The 16,413-nt window shown below is 40.5% G+C and overlaps 2 protein-coding genes across 6 annotated transcripts in view; one reads left to right on the top strand and one right to left on the bottom strand.

Annotated features, from left to right (window-relative positions):
- Positions 1–166: 166 nt before the first annotated feature.
- Positions 167–16,413, bottom strand: part of f9a (coagulation factor IXa) — a 128,750-nt gene continuing 112,503 nt past the window's right edge. For 2 of the 3 annotated variants that reach the window (XM_056383364.1, XM_056383365.1), the window contains 7 exons: positions 3,331–3,518; positions 3,220–3,244; positions 2,855–2,968; positions 2,312–2,446; positions 1,900–2,219; positions 1,671–1,794; positions 167–1,134 (listed from right to left, as the gene is read on the bottom strand). In XM_056383364.1, coding sequence (XP_056239339.1) covers positions 545–1,134; positions 1,671–1,794; positions 1,900–2,219; positions 2,312–2,446; positions 2,855–2,968; positions 3,220–3,244; positions 3,331–3,417 — 1,395 coding nt within the window. In that variant the 5' untranslated portion in view covers positions 3,418–3,518 and the 3' untranslated portion in view covers positions 167–544. Of the gene's footprint in view, positions 1,135–1,670; positions 1,795–1,899; positions 2,220–2,311; positions 2,447–2,854; positions 2,969–3,219; positions 3,245–3,330; positions 3,519–3,761; positions 3,860–16,413 lie in introns of those variants that run through there. The other variant, XM_056383363.1, reaches the window with a different exon arrangement.
- fgf13a (fibroblast growth factor 13a) overlaps positions 14,179–16,413 on the top strand; it is a 93,636-nt gene continuing 91,401 nt past the window's right edge. For 2 of the 3 annotated variants that reach the window (XM_056383370.1, XM_056383367.1), the window contains exons 1-2: positions 14,179–14,571; positions 14,899–15,061. In XM_056383370.1, coding sequence (XP_056239345.1) covers positions 15,013–15,061 — 49 coding nt within the window. In that variant the 5' untranslated portion in view covers positions 14,179–14,571; positions 14,899–15,012. Of the gene's footprint in view, positions 14,572–14,898; positions 15,062–16,413 lie in introns of those variants that run through there. The other variant, XM_056383366.1, reaches the window with a different exon arrangement.

The raw sequence follows: 16,413 nt of genomic DNA, 5'->3' as shown, positions 1-16,413 counted from the left end.
TTTTAGTCGCATATAATTTGAAGTCTGGATTTCTAAACATCCTTTTTCTTTTTCTGCTACTGAATACCTCAACTTGTAGAACATTTGTTCACCAGCAGATGGGAGTGTTGTTTTTCACTGTAACTGCACACAGTCAGTGTTGTTGTAGACATGACATGAATTTGAATGAATTTGGTGTTATCTTATTTAATATTATGCATTTACATTGATCTGCTTCACATCTGTCTGCTACATTTATTTAGCCACACTCACACTTTCAGTACAATGGCATCCAAAGGGGAACTACTCAGCCAAGTCAGAGTCGAGTGTCTTTTAAAGGTCACCTACGACCCTCCGGTTGCACGAATGTTTCAAACTCAAAATCAGAACTGCACGCCAAATTCTTTTAACAACATATGATTCAAAACAGCTTCCGATTTTTGAACATCCTGTGAAGTTCAAAGAGCATTAAGTAGAAAAAAAAGAAAGAAAGAATAAAAAAAATTATTTGACATGGAACACATTTATAAGCCAGTTGTATTTTTTTTAAATCTATGCTTTCAATTTAAGTATCAGGATCTTCCACATCAAGTGCCAGCCTGTGTTTAGTTAATCCCATAACATGGTTTATCCAGCGGTAGTAAAGAGACACTCGGGTGTACACACCATACTTCCCATCCTTTGCACATTCTTCCCCCCAGCTCACGATGCCTGTCAGGAACCATGTATCATAAATGCTGTTTGCATGAGGACCTCCGCTGTCACCCTGACAGGCATCTTTGTCCACATTATTGTAGCCTGCACAAAACATGAAAGGAGTGATCCTGGCACTGCTGCTTTCCTTACACTCTGTCCGATCTGTGAAGGGAACCTCGACCTTCTGTAGCGTGCTTGCCGTGGATCCGAGGAAGCGTGTTCGGCCCCAGCCGGTGACTGTAGCCGGGGAGGAGTTCTTCACCAGGGCCTCCGTGAAAGCCTTGGGCCCTATGCAGATGGGCCGCACAGTTGTGGAGAAAGTGATGGGGGTTTTGAGGTAAAGCAGGGCGATGTCGTGGTTGTACAAGCTCACACTGACGTTGTAGCGCGGGTGTAAGTGCTGCTCCAACACTTCATGATCCTGCTCTGTGCCCTCCTTGATGTAGACGTTATGCTCCCCTACAGGGAGAGATATTAGACAGAGAAATAACTGACTCCCTCTAGAGATTTATTCTACAATAAAACAGGCAGGGGATGTCCCAAAGCAGATGGCAAAATAATTTCCCCTTAGAAATATATTACATGAAAAATGACTTCAACGACTACACACATAAACCTTCAGACAGGCTGCAATAATGATTTTTTAAATTATTATTATTATTATTATGGATTAATCTTTCACGTATTTTCTTTATGAATTGATCAATCACTTGGTCTATTAAGTGTTATAAAATGATTTTAAAAAGCCCCAGAACAAAAAGGCAATGTCTTATAATTGCTTGTTTTGTCCAGCCAACGGTTCATAAGCCAACGATATTTAGTCTAGAAAATCCCCACAAATGAGAAGCTAAAACCAGGTATTTCTTTGCTTGGCGCAATTGATTTATCAATTACCACAATAGTCGACCAATTAACTGACTTACTGTTTCAGCTCTATTTTACACAGAGCTATTGCTGCAACAGAGGTGTAATTAGTTGGTGGCAGTGACTCTTACCCGCTCTGATGAAGAAGGAGCCTCGTGTCTCCACCAGGCAGTGAGCAGCAGTGATAACCCAACGATGGCCCAGAATGGAGCCCCCACAGAATAAGACACCAGTGGATTGTGCTACCAAGCCTACCTGCATAAAAGAGGGGTGAAAAAAGGTCAACATATTACAGCTGCCGTTTCTTTTCCCTGTAACAAAACCCAACACACATCAACACTTCTACTTCCCATACAATACCTGCCATGGGATCGCTCCAGGAGTGACCTCCGTGCCACCTACAATGCGTTTAAAAGGACGAATTGGTACCGCAGCGGGGATCTCAGCCTCACTGAGCACCCATAGGGGAAGTCTCTTTCGCGGGTGGTTTTCTACAGAATCAGTCGTGGTTGGGAAAGCTGCGGTGGTACTGGCTGGAGTTGAGGGAATGGATGTAGTGGTGGTGGTGATGTTGGCCAGTGAGGTGGTGCTCTGCAGGCCTGCATTCTCACGGCTGAACAGAGACCTTGCGGATACTGCACTTACCTCTGCCAGAGCCGTTCTGCCACACGGGAATTCAACTGGCAATGTGAGAAAAGGAGGCGCCACGTTGTTGAGTTAAGAGTCATTAGTTTAATATTTAGCCCAGCATTCATGAAGAATATCTCAATACCTTCTGGTTCACAGCTCAGCCCATCCGCCATCAGCCTGTATCCCGTCGCACAGGAACATTTTGCTCCGAAGGTTCCCATAGACATGCAGAAGTGCTTACAGTCGCCATTGTGCACATCACATCTTTTCGCTACAACTGAGCAGGAAAAGATACAGAAATGATTCCAAGTCATCTTCTTATTACATACATACTTGTACAATGAGATGTCGTTACCACATAAGAACTTCTGTATGCCAGCTCTAGATGTTTTGTAGGGCACCTAGGGCAGTGTGATTCAGCTAAATGCAGTCACAACTCTCAGAGACGGCACTTTGGCTGCTGTTTATAGAATTTCCAAAAAGACAAATCTAATTTTGGAACCTAAAACCAGACTGAAGCTGGATACAAGCCATTGATTTAATTTAGAAACAAGGGGGTGGGGTGCTGTTTATCCTTTGAGAATGACATCTGATCTGATATTCTCAACAAATTTGTATCATGTAGCATAAATATCCAGTTTCTTTTGAACACATTTTTAAATCCAGCCACAGGACTTCGACTTACTGATCTCACATTTCCTGCCAGTGAAGCCAGGCGGACATGTGCAGGTGTAGGTGCCAACACGGTCTTCACAGGAGCCCTGGTTCAGACATGGCCTTGACTCACACTGATTGCCATCTGTGGAAATCCAGACACAGTAACTCAGCAGACAGTCATCTACTGGCTTCATTTTACAGAGGACTTTTATGAAGCAGCTTTACATTAAAACATATTCTGACAAATACAGATCTGTATTTCAAGATGAGGGCAGATGTTCATATTCTAAATGATCAGTCACAAAATTATGGCAAAAACATGCACATTAGACAAGTAATGACAACACTTTTCTGTCTGTGTTGATAGAAATCAGTAATTTAACACAGTCTTACCTACATATCCAGCCCAGAACTCCATCTGAAACACATAGCAAAGTCTCTGATGAATGCATCCAGAAAAATAACAATGTGTGTAAAATATTAAGAAAATGAACAACCACGTACTGTCTTTTCATCATTCTCAAAGGTCTCCCTGGCCTCTTCCAGGTCACAAACTTCCTCAATACACTCTCTCTCCAAATTGCCTTGCATGAACTCCTCAAACAGCCCTCTGTTGTGGCGTCTGTGCCTCCGCAGAACGCTGCCGGCTGCCTGACCTGAGAGAAACACTGGAGCTGAGGCTGGAGCTGGGGCTGAAGTGAGTAAAAGGAAAATATAATCACCATGTTTCAGTAACCGTCTTTGTCTTACAGGTCACAGCAACCAATACATGTAGTTTAGAGATATTCTTTTGTGTATCAATGAAGTAAACAAAAAGGACGATCCTCCAGCTGTCACATACACTGACAACACTCTAGAAGTAAAACAGCACAACTGAAATAAACCTCAAACGGGAGAGAAATTATTTATGAGTGTCATAAATAATCTTATAATACCTCCAGGGCCCAGCTGAAAGCTCAAAAGCAGCATAGACAGCAAAGACAAAGGAACTAGCTCCATTCCAAACTGCTGTGACGCCTCGACAGACGCACACTGGACCATCACTCCAAAGTACAAACTCCTGTGTTTGCACATGTACACTCACAATTAGTTGTTTGCTCAGAAAAAAAAAACACTACTGTGTTACCAACACCTACGTACACAAATGTACAGTTTTTATTTGTACATTAAGAAACTGCAGAATGTCAGAACAAATGATTAACCAAATTTAAGGGAAAATCCCAGACTTTCTGTTCCAAGAAAAAAAGCGTGTCTGTTACTAAGACGACTTGTGTCATTACTTCCACCCCCATAAAATTACAAATGTGTTTTAGTGAAAAGACCAAATAGTTTGTCCAGTGTTCTGCCCCTGAAGCTCTTCACTTCATTATGAAACGGTAGCCAAAAACCAAATACTTGAATCATTTCTATTTAGTTCGTTCACGACTGGATTGTCTGTTTACACATATACACAAATAAACCACATTTTACTGCCTTATTTATGTGTTTTTAATGCATTTTACTATGACGTATTTTAATATCTCTAAGCTTATTATAGGCACTGCTCAAGATTTCATTTTTTTCTTTCTATTTTTCTTTCTTTAAATCCACATCTATCTAAAAAAAAAAAAACATGTAAGTATTTGGTTTTGTTTGTGACGCTGGTTTAGCTTTTTTCTGATCATGTGGACAGTGTGTGTGTGGCAGTGGACATTACAGCTGTCACTTTAAATCGTGGTTCTCTTCTCTGTTAATCATTATGATGTGTGCAGCTGTCATTTTGAATTGGGCTTGATTTAGGTTTTGCTAAATATTATCAGACTAAATCAACTTTTAAAATGAACTGAAGTTGTGCTTTTTATGAAAAATCCACCTTGTTTTTATGGGCCGAGCTACAGAAGGGGAAAAGACAACACGTTAGTCGATGAAATGCACTTTGGACTTTTCACCAGAAGATGGCGTTCATACACCTCAGTCACACAGCACAATGAGGCACTGGTTATAGGATCATGTACCGCGTTATTTATCATTGCAGTAGAGAGGAAGCCTGTGACTGTCTCTGACATAGTGAAGGAGCCACAGAGCTGAGGAAAAAAAAACATCCAAATCGAAGTTTAAAAATTACCATATTACACTATACTCTCTACTAGAAGGAGCTGAAGCAACAAACTGTTTATGAGCTGATATGTATGTTGTGCTACATCCGTAGTGTCATTGTTTCGAATCAGTATGACAAAAAAAAAAAAAAGAAATGCATTTCCAGTGAGACCAGCCTGCACATCATAGGAACTGAAGAGATTTTCAACTTGTGTTCACTTTTGCAAACTTTTTTTTTAAACTCATGTCCGCATACCCTTTCATAATTGTTCAATATGGTCAATCAATACACAAGACGATGATGCAGTGGCCGGGGGTGATGTGAAGCTAGTGCTGATTCAGTGCGCCAGCTGAAGATTTAACTCTGGTGTCATTCTGTGGTCTGGCATATAAGATGCAACCCATCACTGGCTCTGAAAATCCCCCCAGAGGGAGTCCAAAGTCTTCTCAAGTGTTGGCAACTATCGACTGGAGGCATTTATATTGAATCACTCAAAGGCTGAATAATTCATACTTGAGTAATTAACACTGTCTGCTCAATACAAAAGCCTCTCGATCATTTCCTGCCAGGAGGAATATCAGAGTAAAGGAAGTTATAGAGCGTTCACACAATATCATGGAAAAAAAAAGACCTCTGATGCCTGATGCAACAGAATTTATTGGAGCTATTCCAAGTTTAGTCCAACACATTACAGCAGGTACACTCTGCAATGCTGTCGTTGAGTCATATTTCTAAATGTAAGTCTGTTGCTGAGCCTTGTGGAGAGGCTGTGGGCTTTGATAGCCCCGATGGCATACTTTCCACACAGTCTGTCAGCCTAGTTAAATAGCAGCGTGGATACAGACCATTGACTGGGCTTACTATCACATGTCCAGGAGAAACTACTAACAATGGTTTTTGCTATTAGCACTGAGGTGATGAGTTGTGAGATGAGAATGCTAACAAGGCTGTGTTAGATATATGATGCGGATGGATGCACGGATGGATAAAAGGAAGTAAAATTGCCTGTGACTGACTATTGATTTATGAAGATCTTGCAGACATCTCTGTCTTCTCTCTTTCTTTGGCAGCACCACACAGCCGGGGAGTCTCTGTCGGCTCCAATTAGATTAGTCACTACAGTGGGGGATCAAGTCAGGGCCTCGCAGATAATAAAAACTCTGATGCTTGCTCAGTGATATTGATTGTTTCTGTACAGTATCTTCTGGGTTGTGGGGGAGATCAGGAAGCCCAGAACTCAGTCTTTCACCAGGGACACGGTATCATTTGCTGAGAGCTTATGTTTTGCCTTGGTAAAACCTTCCTCTGTCAGTGGGAATCAGAATGTTTGTAAAAACAAGGGCAGCATGATTTGGGAAAATCTGCGCAATGACGCATACACAGTCATAACTCAATTCTTGTGATATTTAAAGACACAATCAATGATCCAAACAAAACCACGACCTCATTACCAAAAATAAAATAACTTTCATGATGATGAACAGGACTAAATCTGGCTAATGTTTTCAGTGCTGTCAGGGGTTTGCAATTTGAAATAAGAAAGGCTGAAAAAAATTAAAAAAAATAAAAATGCAGATTTTCCATCCAGACACTGACTGTGGAAGTCAGCGCTTACTGTGTCTGGACTGTCTGTAACCTCAGTCCTATTGAGACACAAAAAAACTCTATTAAAGATTATGATGGTATGGTGTAATTCTGTTCACTCAATGTTGGTAGTATGGTTGATCATGATATGGTTTATCATTATTAAATCATTGGGCAGGCAGTTATAATACACTTATAATTAAAGTGAAATATATTACATGTTTCTCACTCAGAGACTGAATCCAGACTTATGTTACTGGGCGTTTCTCACCACACTTGTACAGTAATATCCACAGGCAGCTCCTGTGATGTGAGCTGTAAAAAGAAACACTGTGGGCCCCAAAGCACTACCACCCCCCTTCATCACCCACTCCTCCTGGATAAAGCCATTGACATTAATGTGATATTTGAGAAAGCCTCGCTCCGTTAATTAGTAGTCATTCCTGTAATTTTAAAGCCTGACGTCCACACCCATTCCCCCGCTTGCCCACATGCATCTTTACCAAGCCAAACACTCTGACATTTTAACAATTGGCTTGGTATTTTGCCGAAGACTTAGAGGTAGTGTTTGGATTTACAGCCTCAAAACACCAGTCACAGTCCAGTAGTCTTAAATAGACTGTTGGAGGCCTTTCAAATGAAATCCTGCCAGTAAAACGTAAAAAGAAAGGATACTAAAACCACTGACGCATTTGTAGTTATAGTGGAAATGGCGCTATAAACAGTAGGAAAAGATTTTTGGCATTTACAATTTCATATTTTGTAAATTTATCATAATAACTTAGATATGATCACTCTGTTTAAAAGGTGGAGGACTTCTTCAAATCAGTATAGAGAGAAATAAGTTAACTGATTAATAAAAGACTCTAATTTCAAGTCAATTCAAGTTCAAAATACCAGAAAAATGCACTAATACAGTATTTCCCCTCTTGGGTATGGATTCCATATTAAACTTATTAAACTAGGTAAAGCTAAGTGGGTCAGTGACCCAGTAATGCTTTGTCTAATTAGTTCATAGGTTTAGCTGAATTTGTAAATGCATCATTTATGGCTGCCTGTTTATTTGTCCAGGACAGTTTTCTTTTAAGTTACTACACATACAGGTGCGGAACAAATAAAGATAAATTAAGAAAAACAATCTTGTGCCTCGGTTTGAACAAGTGGATGTACTTGGCTTTGCTTACGCTTAACAATAGTGACCCAGAAATACGGTGCTATTGTGAGTTCCTAAGGAATGAGAGCTGAAATCCACTCCTGGTTCTGTGAGCCGTGATGCAGCCAAGCTGACAGACGCTGCCGGCTCAGGGATGTTCAGCCACCGTTAATGAAAAGTGGAGCTCCCATCCCTCCTGGTCAGAAAGTGCCCGTGAAGCTCACTGTTTTCCGCTGAATGTCAGAAATGAGTTTGCAAAAGGCTACATTGGACAGAGCCAATGAGGTGGAAATGGGTCAAATGAATTTTTCATACTAATAAATCATTTCCAACTTTGCACCCTGTACATTTGTAAAACCTGCTTCAGGTGCTAATAACTCACCTGCCATTAAACTGATGAGGACTTCATCACCAGTGGTAAATGGCAGAGTGTCAGCTGCATCAAATACATGTAGATCATCTGTCCAGCAGCTGAAATATACCCTGACTCTGTGGCATGAGAGATATAAAAATGCAATCTGGGGAGCGGCCAAGTCAATTATGTGGTGTGTTATAGGAAGACGTGACAGAAATACGACAGTGCGTCACACCTTTCGACCCTGACCTGTATAGTTTTGAAATAACTTACTGACCCTGTTCTGACCTTTGAAACTGAGGTCAGAGCGCCTGAGCTCTGTGAGGCTCAGAGATAAATGAGCAGGTGTAACAGTCCTATAGTGTTTGATGAAATCCATCACTTTTATGTGCAAGCCTATGGACACACATGTAAACACATGCAACACATAAATGCACACACAAATGCACAAATGCTTGTATGGCCTTCCAGTCCTTGGGTTTTTTATCCTGCACTTGCTGCTCTGCTCCTATTCACTGCATTGTATTCACTCATAATGACAACAACATGTGAATATCATATTTGCTTTGCTTGTGGCTTGACACATGACACTGACCTCTCCTTCGTTACTTTGCGTACATTTCCCCCCTACAGCAACAATTTGCCATTTATGTTCTGATAAGAGTGAATGTCACATGATGTAATGATTCATGTAACTTTTGGCTCATTTTGAGTGTGAAACACAGGATTGCTTCTGATACATTTAATCCATACAAAAAAAAATACAGAGACAGATACAGACACAAATTCTAACACTCCTCTGCCTCCAGCTTGTATCCACTGTCATCATTGTCCCTGTAACAGAACCTGCGTGATTGCCTTATCAGTCACATCCAGAGCTTGAATCAAGCTCAGACCTACAATCAGAGGCAGATAACTAACCCTGCTGCACAATATCGGGGCATTAATCACCCTCCAACACCCTCACTGAATGACTTTTGGGACTGATCCCTCCCAGCACCCATACTGGTTCCTCCACAAATATCACCTTGGGTGATTTTCAGTCTAGCCGAGTCACATATCAAGCAGTTCCTTCACAGTGTTGCTCTCTCATCCTATGCAACGCATTTATAAATCAACTCAGTGTGCAGATGGGGTGAGTGGCTGTTATCCATGCGATTGGAGATTGATTTTAAAGTGACTGCTATGATGAATGCAAACCTTCAGCAAAAGAACTGGGCTGCAGCTCTGAAAAACTTGTGAAAAATATCTAAATCATAAGATCTATGTACAGAATTTTCGTTAAAAGAAAATGATGTGAATGATCTGGTTCTGGTGATATGACCTTTACAGTACATTGTATTATCAGGTGGTAAACAAAATAACATGAATATCTGTAAGTTCTGATTGTAGTTTTGCACTTCTATGATCATTCATTCATTCATTCATTCATTCATTCATTCAACATTTCAATCATTCCACCATTCTTCCATTCATTCCCTTTTCCCACACTGCTCTTCACACTCTTCATGTAATACGAGCAAAAGAGAAACCAACCTATGATGAATCTAAGAGAAGTAAGGGTTTGGCTGACACCCCCAAATAAGAATTACTAAAACATCCAAATATAGTTAATCATTTCAAAATACACCATGTTTAGTTTTCCACAAAGGGCCTCAAATCTGCTTAAACTGCATGATTTACAAATGTCAGAAGAAACCACCGTGCCCAGAGGATACACATGCAACATACAATCTTCACCAAATGCCATTGAGCTGCCCCGAGTGATTTGTTGTTCCCTGGAACACCAAGTCACCATTATCATCTTATTAGCCCAAATAAAACTCATGGAAATAATAATTAACCACCTAATAGCACAAATGTAACTACAATCCTCCCACACTTTGAACACTGAACAATCTCCAGTGGCGTACTGCAGTACACTGCAGCCGTGTGGAGCAGGAAATCTCCTTTTGTGAATGCTGGGATCTTCACAGTTTTCCTTTTAGTTGCTAAGAAAATCTCACACACTTTTCAACAGTAAGTTGGGGGGAAATTTGCAGTTGTGAGGCTGTTCATTCATGCAACAATAATAACTGAAGTGTGTCTTTTAGAATACATTTCCGTGTAAGACAGTTTATGCTCAAAGGCATTTGTGCAGTTAGAGAATGATTAACTTTAATTTACTTGAACAAGTGGCTCAGAATGGGTATCATAAAATCATTACCTAACTTGCCTCTCAAAAGAACATTTCAATAAATATTTCATGAAACATTAATAAAACATCATACTACCAAGCACAGTACACTTGAAAATATCACAATATGATAATCAGTTCTAATCGAGAGGTACTCATCAGTTCACGGTTTACACCTCACACAGCTACAACAGCAGAGCTTGTTAGGTTTATGTATTAGCCTGACATTTACCACGGGAAATGGTTATACGTGACAAACATGAGCTAAAACAGATCAGTTTGCTGAGCTGGCTTCACATGTGTGAGGTAGCGTGATCTTTAAGGTGCTGGTGTATTTTCCAGCAGAAATCCTGCAATCAGCAGACAAGCAGAAGAGTCTGAGGGGTTACTCTGTGGCAGTGGTGGACACAGCCTGTGATGTGACATCAGATGAGAGTTTGAGTCAGGAGTTTGTGCTGTACCAACCAGGCTGCAGGGCTTTGCTTTAAACAGGCCGGAGGTGAATGTAGCACTCTAGTGTGATGCCCTGCTGGAAAGGTCAAAGGGGGCCACAGGCCATGGACACAGTGGGAACACAACCCACTGACATTTACACTCTCTCTAACCCTCACTCTTTACACCTCTTTCCCAACATACATGGATGTGTGCAGTAAGCGCTTTACCTCATTTCCATGTACAACTAAGAAGCACCTTTTTGGGTTCTTTATTATTACTCCACTAACATCTCAGCTGCCTAACTACCCTGCTACTTAAAAACTTAAATTACATTTTCAGGCATATATGTGTAATTTAAACTACATCCTGATCCAACCACAACACCATCCATTCCATTAGTGCACATTTTGGCTCAGTGTTTGTGGTTAAAGTTTGATTGATTAATTTTATTATTAATTGTATGACAGGTTATTTAACATTAGGAAAATATAATGATTGAATAAAACTAGGTTAATGTTTTTAATGTTTTTCTCAAGGTTTCACTTACCATACTATAAAAATGCCCAACTGAGACCACTCACCAAGTTTTGATCCTTAATGATGAAGAGATTCATTCTCATATAAATGAATTTAAATACAATTTCCTGAGGCTCCTTGCTCATTTAATGCATGTATTGCTTAGGTTTTCCAAGTGTTGTGTGTTTGTGTATGTGTGAGAATGCTAGTCTTGATAGGCTAAACGAGTGATCGCATCTCTTATGGAAACATCCTGTCATCAACCACTACATCCCCCTCCCCCCAGCGTAACCTCCTTGACCTCCCTCAGCTACTGAGTGGTCAGCTGCTATTGATTCACAGTCTTCTCAATTCCGCTCTGGTGCTAAGATAGCCACTATCATAAATAATAACCATGCACACGCTCAGTGCAAGTGAATGCTAATGAGCTGTCAGATCTCATGATTTAAGAAAAAGGAATATATCAATACATTTTCTCCAAAAAATGAGCAAAGAACTCTGAACGGAGGGAACTGAAAGTAGCCGATGGGCTTTACTTTATGATTTGATAAAAATAACTAGAATTACCGCCTCGAGGTTGTATGCATCTGCCAACCAGTCAAGTTGCAGAAAATATGGCCACAATCTCCCTTTCCTGAGTTACAGCATTGAATAATGGCCAGTAGTGTTTTTGCAGAATATTATGATGTCACAGTGAAGTTGACCTTTGACCTTTTGGATATAAAATGTCATCACTTCATCATTTTATCCTACTATATTAGACATTTGTAATAATTTGTCGTAATTAGCGTATGAATTGGTGAGTTATGGCCAAAAACATATTTTGTGAGGCCAGGGTGACCTTGGACTTGTACCTTTGCCCACCAAATAATAATCAGTTCATCCAGGAGTCTAAGTGAATGTTTTTTCCAAATTTCTCTCAAGGTGTTACTGAGATATTGTGTTCATGAGAATGGGATGGATGTACATATAACCAGAAAACATAATGCCTCCAGCTCTGGCATAAAAAGGCACATGGAAAATGACTTAGCTGTCGCCATGAAGGAATTATAGAAATAACCACTGTGACAAGCAGAAAATCCAACAGGAAATCTTCTAAACTGTAACAGGCAATACTGAAGACCATTGTTTTTTATGTTATCCAAAGCAATGAAAACAGAATAAAGATACATAACAAGGGATATAAATTAAAACGAGTATTTACGCACATGCTGTAGAAAACCATTTGCAACGTTGCAAATTTTTAACAGGTATTAAACCAGTCTGTGTGTTTTAAGAATATTCAGTTTTAAATACTTAATAAGGATTTTTCTTAAAATAAATTCTATGCATTCACTCAGCATTGTTAATAATGGAGCTTACTGCTTCCAGTATGACAGATACAACCACAATGCAACACAATAAAAAGATTAAAAACATACTGTAGATGACAACTGCATTTCAGCTTGTTTTAGTTCCTCAGTCTAACATGTCAGATACTTGAACGCCTGGTTAACAAAATGATTCAGCTTAATGTGAGTTCTATTTGTCTTAATAACAAGATAAGAAATAATGTGACTGAACTTTCAAAAGGCAATGATTTGACCCTTTGAGGCAGAGCCGCTCATTGAAACTAACTGGCTAAACAGGCCACAGTGTGCCTTAAACGTCTCAGGAAGATCTGAGCATGTGAAGAAAGTTTGAAAGGGCTCCAGTTTCTTCTAAAAATAGCAACCATATAGATCTTGTAACCCTCAACCCACAGATCTTTTTCCTCTGCTGCCACTGAGTGCTCACAGACCCGCAAGGCCAAGAGGTGCGACATAGAGCCTGCAACACTCGGACTAGGACTTCTGAATGAAAGCTGATGAAAGTAATACTCATTAAAAAAAAACACCAGTGACCTTAAAAGAAGATTAAGGATCCAGAAAACAATTTGGATTTGGACTGTGGTTTTGACTGTCAGTGTGGCTCACTCACCATTTGGACCTGGTCGAGCTCCAAATGAAGGATGAGGTGTAACGTTTAGGCTTCATCTTTACATGTTTTAAAGGTAAGGACCACACATACTTTAAAACTTTAAAATCAAGCACATTTCTGGACATCAACACGTTTGAAAGAAAATTTAACTCCCTTACTCCTTTGTACTGGAGTCATAGCAGTATTACTGGAGATGGATACCTGAAAACTCAGGCAAACAAATCCAATTCAGTAAGTGAGTAAAAAAGGAGAGAGAAATGAAATATGTTTTTTATTTTTGTAATTTGGATTAATTTACCCTTTAAAGAGTGGGATGATAACAAAACAATAAAACTGATTGTTGCAGGAGAATCTGGGCTGCTTAATGTTATAAATATATAGTCCTGAGATATATATATATATATATATATATATATATATATATATATATATATATATATATATATATATATATATATATATAGTCCAAACTTAACCAAGTTGTCATTCTACTGGTTGCATTGCTTTGTCTTGTTTTATGTAACACCAAGTTGTATGTATCCTATGCAATAAACACCCCATGAACTTCCTGGGCAATGGATGATTGTTAGATGCTGGACCTATTGAGCTTATGGTCTGTTTTACTGAAATATTTCGTTTTTAAAGCAATTCAGGCAAGTTTCAACTGTCTGATAAACATCCTGAAATCCAACATGAATGAGCCTGCTATTCATATTTTATACCTTTTGTCCTCCAAGGAGCCCTTTGTTGCAAACTGCATGTCCTGCCTTCTATATGTAAAGTCGAAGCAAACGCCTCAGATCATGCAAGGAGAAAATGCGCAGGCTGTATGTGAATGGGGAAACGCATGGCTCTGCAAAGGCAAGTGAATGAGAGCAACAGCAAGATGGTGTGCACCATGCAGCACAGCCTCCTGCTGTAATTGTTCACCACATCGACAACACGGCTCACAACACTGGCTCTTTTTCTTTTTTTCTTCTTTTTTTTTTTTTTAAATGGATGGAGCGGCTCGTTTTCATCTCGCCAGTGATACTGAAGTGAAAAAAAAAATGTTCACGGTGTGAATCGGCGCTGGAAGAGAGAGAGAGGGGGGGGGGGGGGGGGAGAGAGCGCTCTCACGTTGAGTATCCTGTTGATTCTGCCTGCCGAGCGTTTAGAGGAGCTGAGGAGCTCGTCAGCAGGAAAAAGCCTCAGACGAGAACCTGGACGCAGAAGCTACACTGGATGGCATGTCTCCCGGGGTTTGCTTGTAGATAGGACGGCTCAGTGTTTCCATTTGTATTTTTTTTCCATCTCAACGTTGATTGAAGACCTCGGAGGGGGGAAAAAAAACCCTGCGCTCCATTTCGCAGCTTTTTTTTTTTTTGCTCCTCTCCTTTGTCACAGTAAAGCAGGTCGTGATTTTTGTATGCAACATAACGGGATTCGTGGTGGGAGCGTTTCCTTTCATCAATGTGCATTGATGTAGCAGAAAACGTGGAGGAGATAAGGTAGGTTAAAGCGTGCTTTTTAAAAAAAACACTGGGGAAGCTGTGCAAAGATAGACAGTCACATCGGCTCATTCTTTGGTGGTTATTGGAGCCATATGGGCTCTCAGTCGTGTGCCGTGTGTGTGTGTTTGTGTGTGTGTGTGTGTGTGTGTGTGTGTGTGTGTGTACAGGGCATAGTTGGATGTTTTCATTGATATCCAATTGATAAACACCTTGCAGCCTGAGTAGCTCACCACAGTCCATTGTCTCGTTTTGCTTTCACACCAAGCGCTGCTGTTGTGTTATGAAAGGAAAATGTAATTTTGATGAACACTTCTCTCTTCACAGAACCCTTATCTCAGCACCTGGAACCTCTGGTAAGGATTTCATTGAGGACATTCAGCAATTAAAAGGATTTCGATTCTTATCTAAACCGGGAATTACACATCCAAACTGGGATCTATGAGCGGAAAAGTGGCGAAGCCTAAAGAAGACAAGGATGCTTCCAAGGGTAAGAGGCGAGCCTTGCCTTGTATACAGACTGCTTTACCCCTAAATCACAAGGTTTTAACGCGCTCATTCATTTCCCTGCATGGTGCTCAAATCACCCTCTGAGGTTAGACAGGAAAACAATAGCAGCCACTGGATGCTGAACCATTCCCAGCACGGTGCATGTGGATATTGCTGTTTGAGATCGAAGCAGCTGCTACTGTAGGACACTGTAGGCCTATATGCTGCACGGTGTGTTGGTTTCGGATCACATGCTTCACTTGCATTGACTTGGTGATCCGTCAGAAACGTAGACAGACAAAGCGACAGATCATTATGTTGCAGACCTGTAGGCTACAGTGGCACAGACTGCGCACACAACATGAAAAGTAAACAACAATAACGCTGGAGCGATGACAGTGATTTCCTGACGTGTCACTGGCTTCCTTTGGAATTGTCCCTTTGTTTCTCGCTCGCGCCTTACCCGCATACTGAGCCGCACATTCTCATCACATCTGTACAATCATGTACGGAGCCTTTTTTTTTTTAAACTCCTGTAGCCCGAGCTTATGACCGTATGGCGTAAAAATCAGGCATTTTACCTCTCAGAAAAAAAAAATAAAAGGAAGTAAACTGCCTATCCATTGCCATGGAGACAGAGCGGAGACAGGGTTGCCAGAGAAACCTGGCGGTACTAATCACTGTAGCCGCTCCATCTACACCGGGGATGTGCACGACACTTTACGCACCGCCACACACATTACTGTACCTTTTGTCTTGGGTGCTTGGTTTTTCTATTCAACAATTAGAAAAATAAATAAATAAATACATCGTGTGGTGGTTGACAATGACGCGTCTGTAAATTTGTTTCCAGACCTGCAGGCGATGATTTCACCCTAAAAAACCTTATTCTGTTGTCTTTGTTGCCTTAATTGGAATCGGGATTCATGACTTTATATTTTTATGGTCGATGTAAAAACAGGACTTTGCTGAGCGTAATACAATAACAACCTGCATTTAAACTGTGGCACAATGCCCATTGAAGCCGTCCTCTTTATTTACAGTATAGCAATTCAACTGGATCCCCTTGTTGTCAGGTTCCGGCTCTGTTTAAGATGCTCACAGCAAATCAATAAACCTAATTGGCTTATTTTGGCAGCACTGCTACTGCAAGTGATGACGTAGCCTGTTGATGTTACTATAAGTGGTTCATACAGTAATGATGGCACTATAGAGACCTACACTAAACATTGCCAGTGTGCAGAGATTTTTCTTTGGTTGTTCTTGTTCTCCAGAGTTACTGGCGGCCACTGATTGATGGATAATGAAGCAGTGAGATCAGAATATTTTACCTTATCATACTGAGGAGACTGC

The sequence above is a fragment of the Seriola aureovittata genome, chromosome 8 (assembly GCF_021018895.1).
Source record: "Seriola aureovittata isolate HTS-2021-v1 ecotype China chromosome 8, ASM2101889v1, whole genome shotgun sequence".
NCBI lineage: Eukaryota > Metazoa > Chordata > Actinopteri > Carangiformes > Carangidae > Seriola > Seriola aureovittata.
This window is presented reverse-complemented; position numbering and strand designations above follow the sequence as displayed.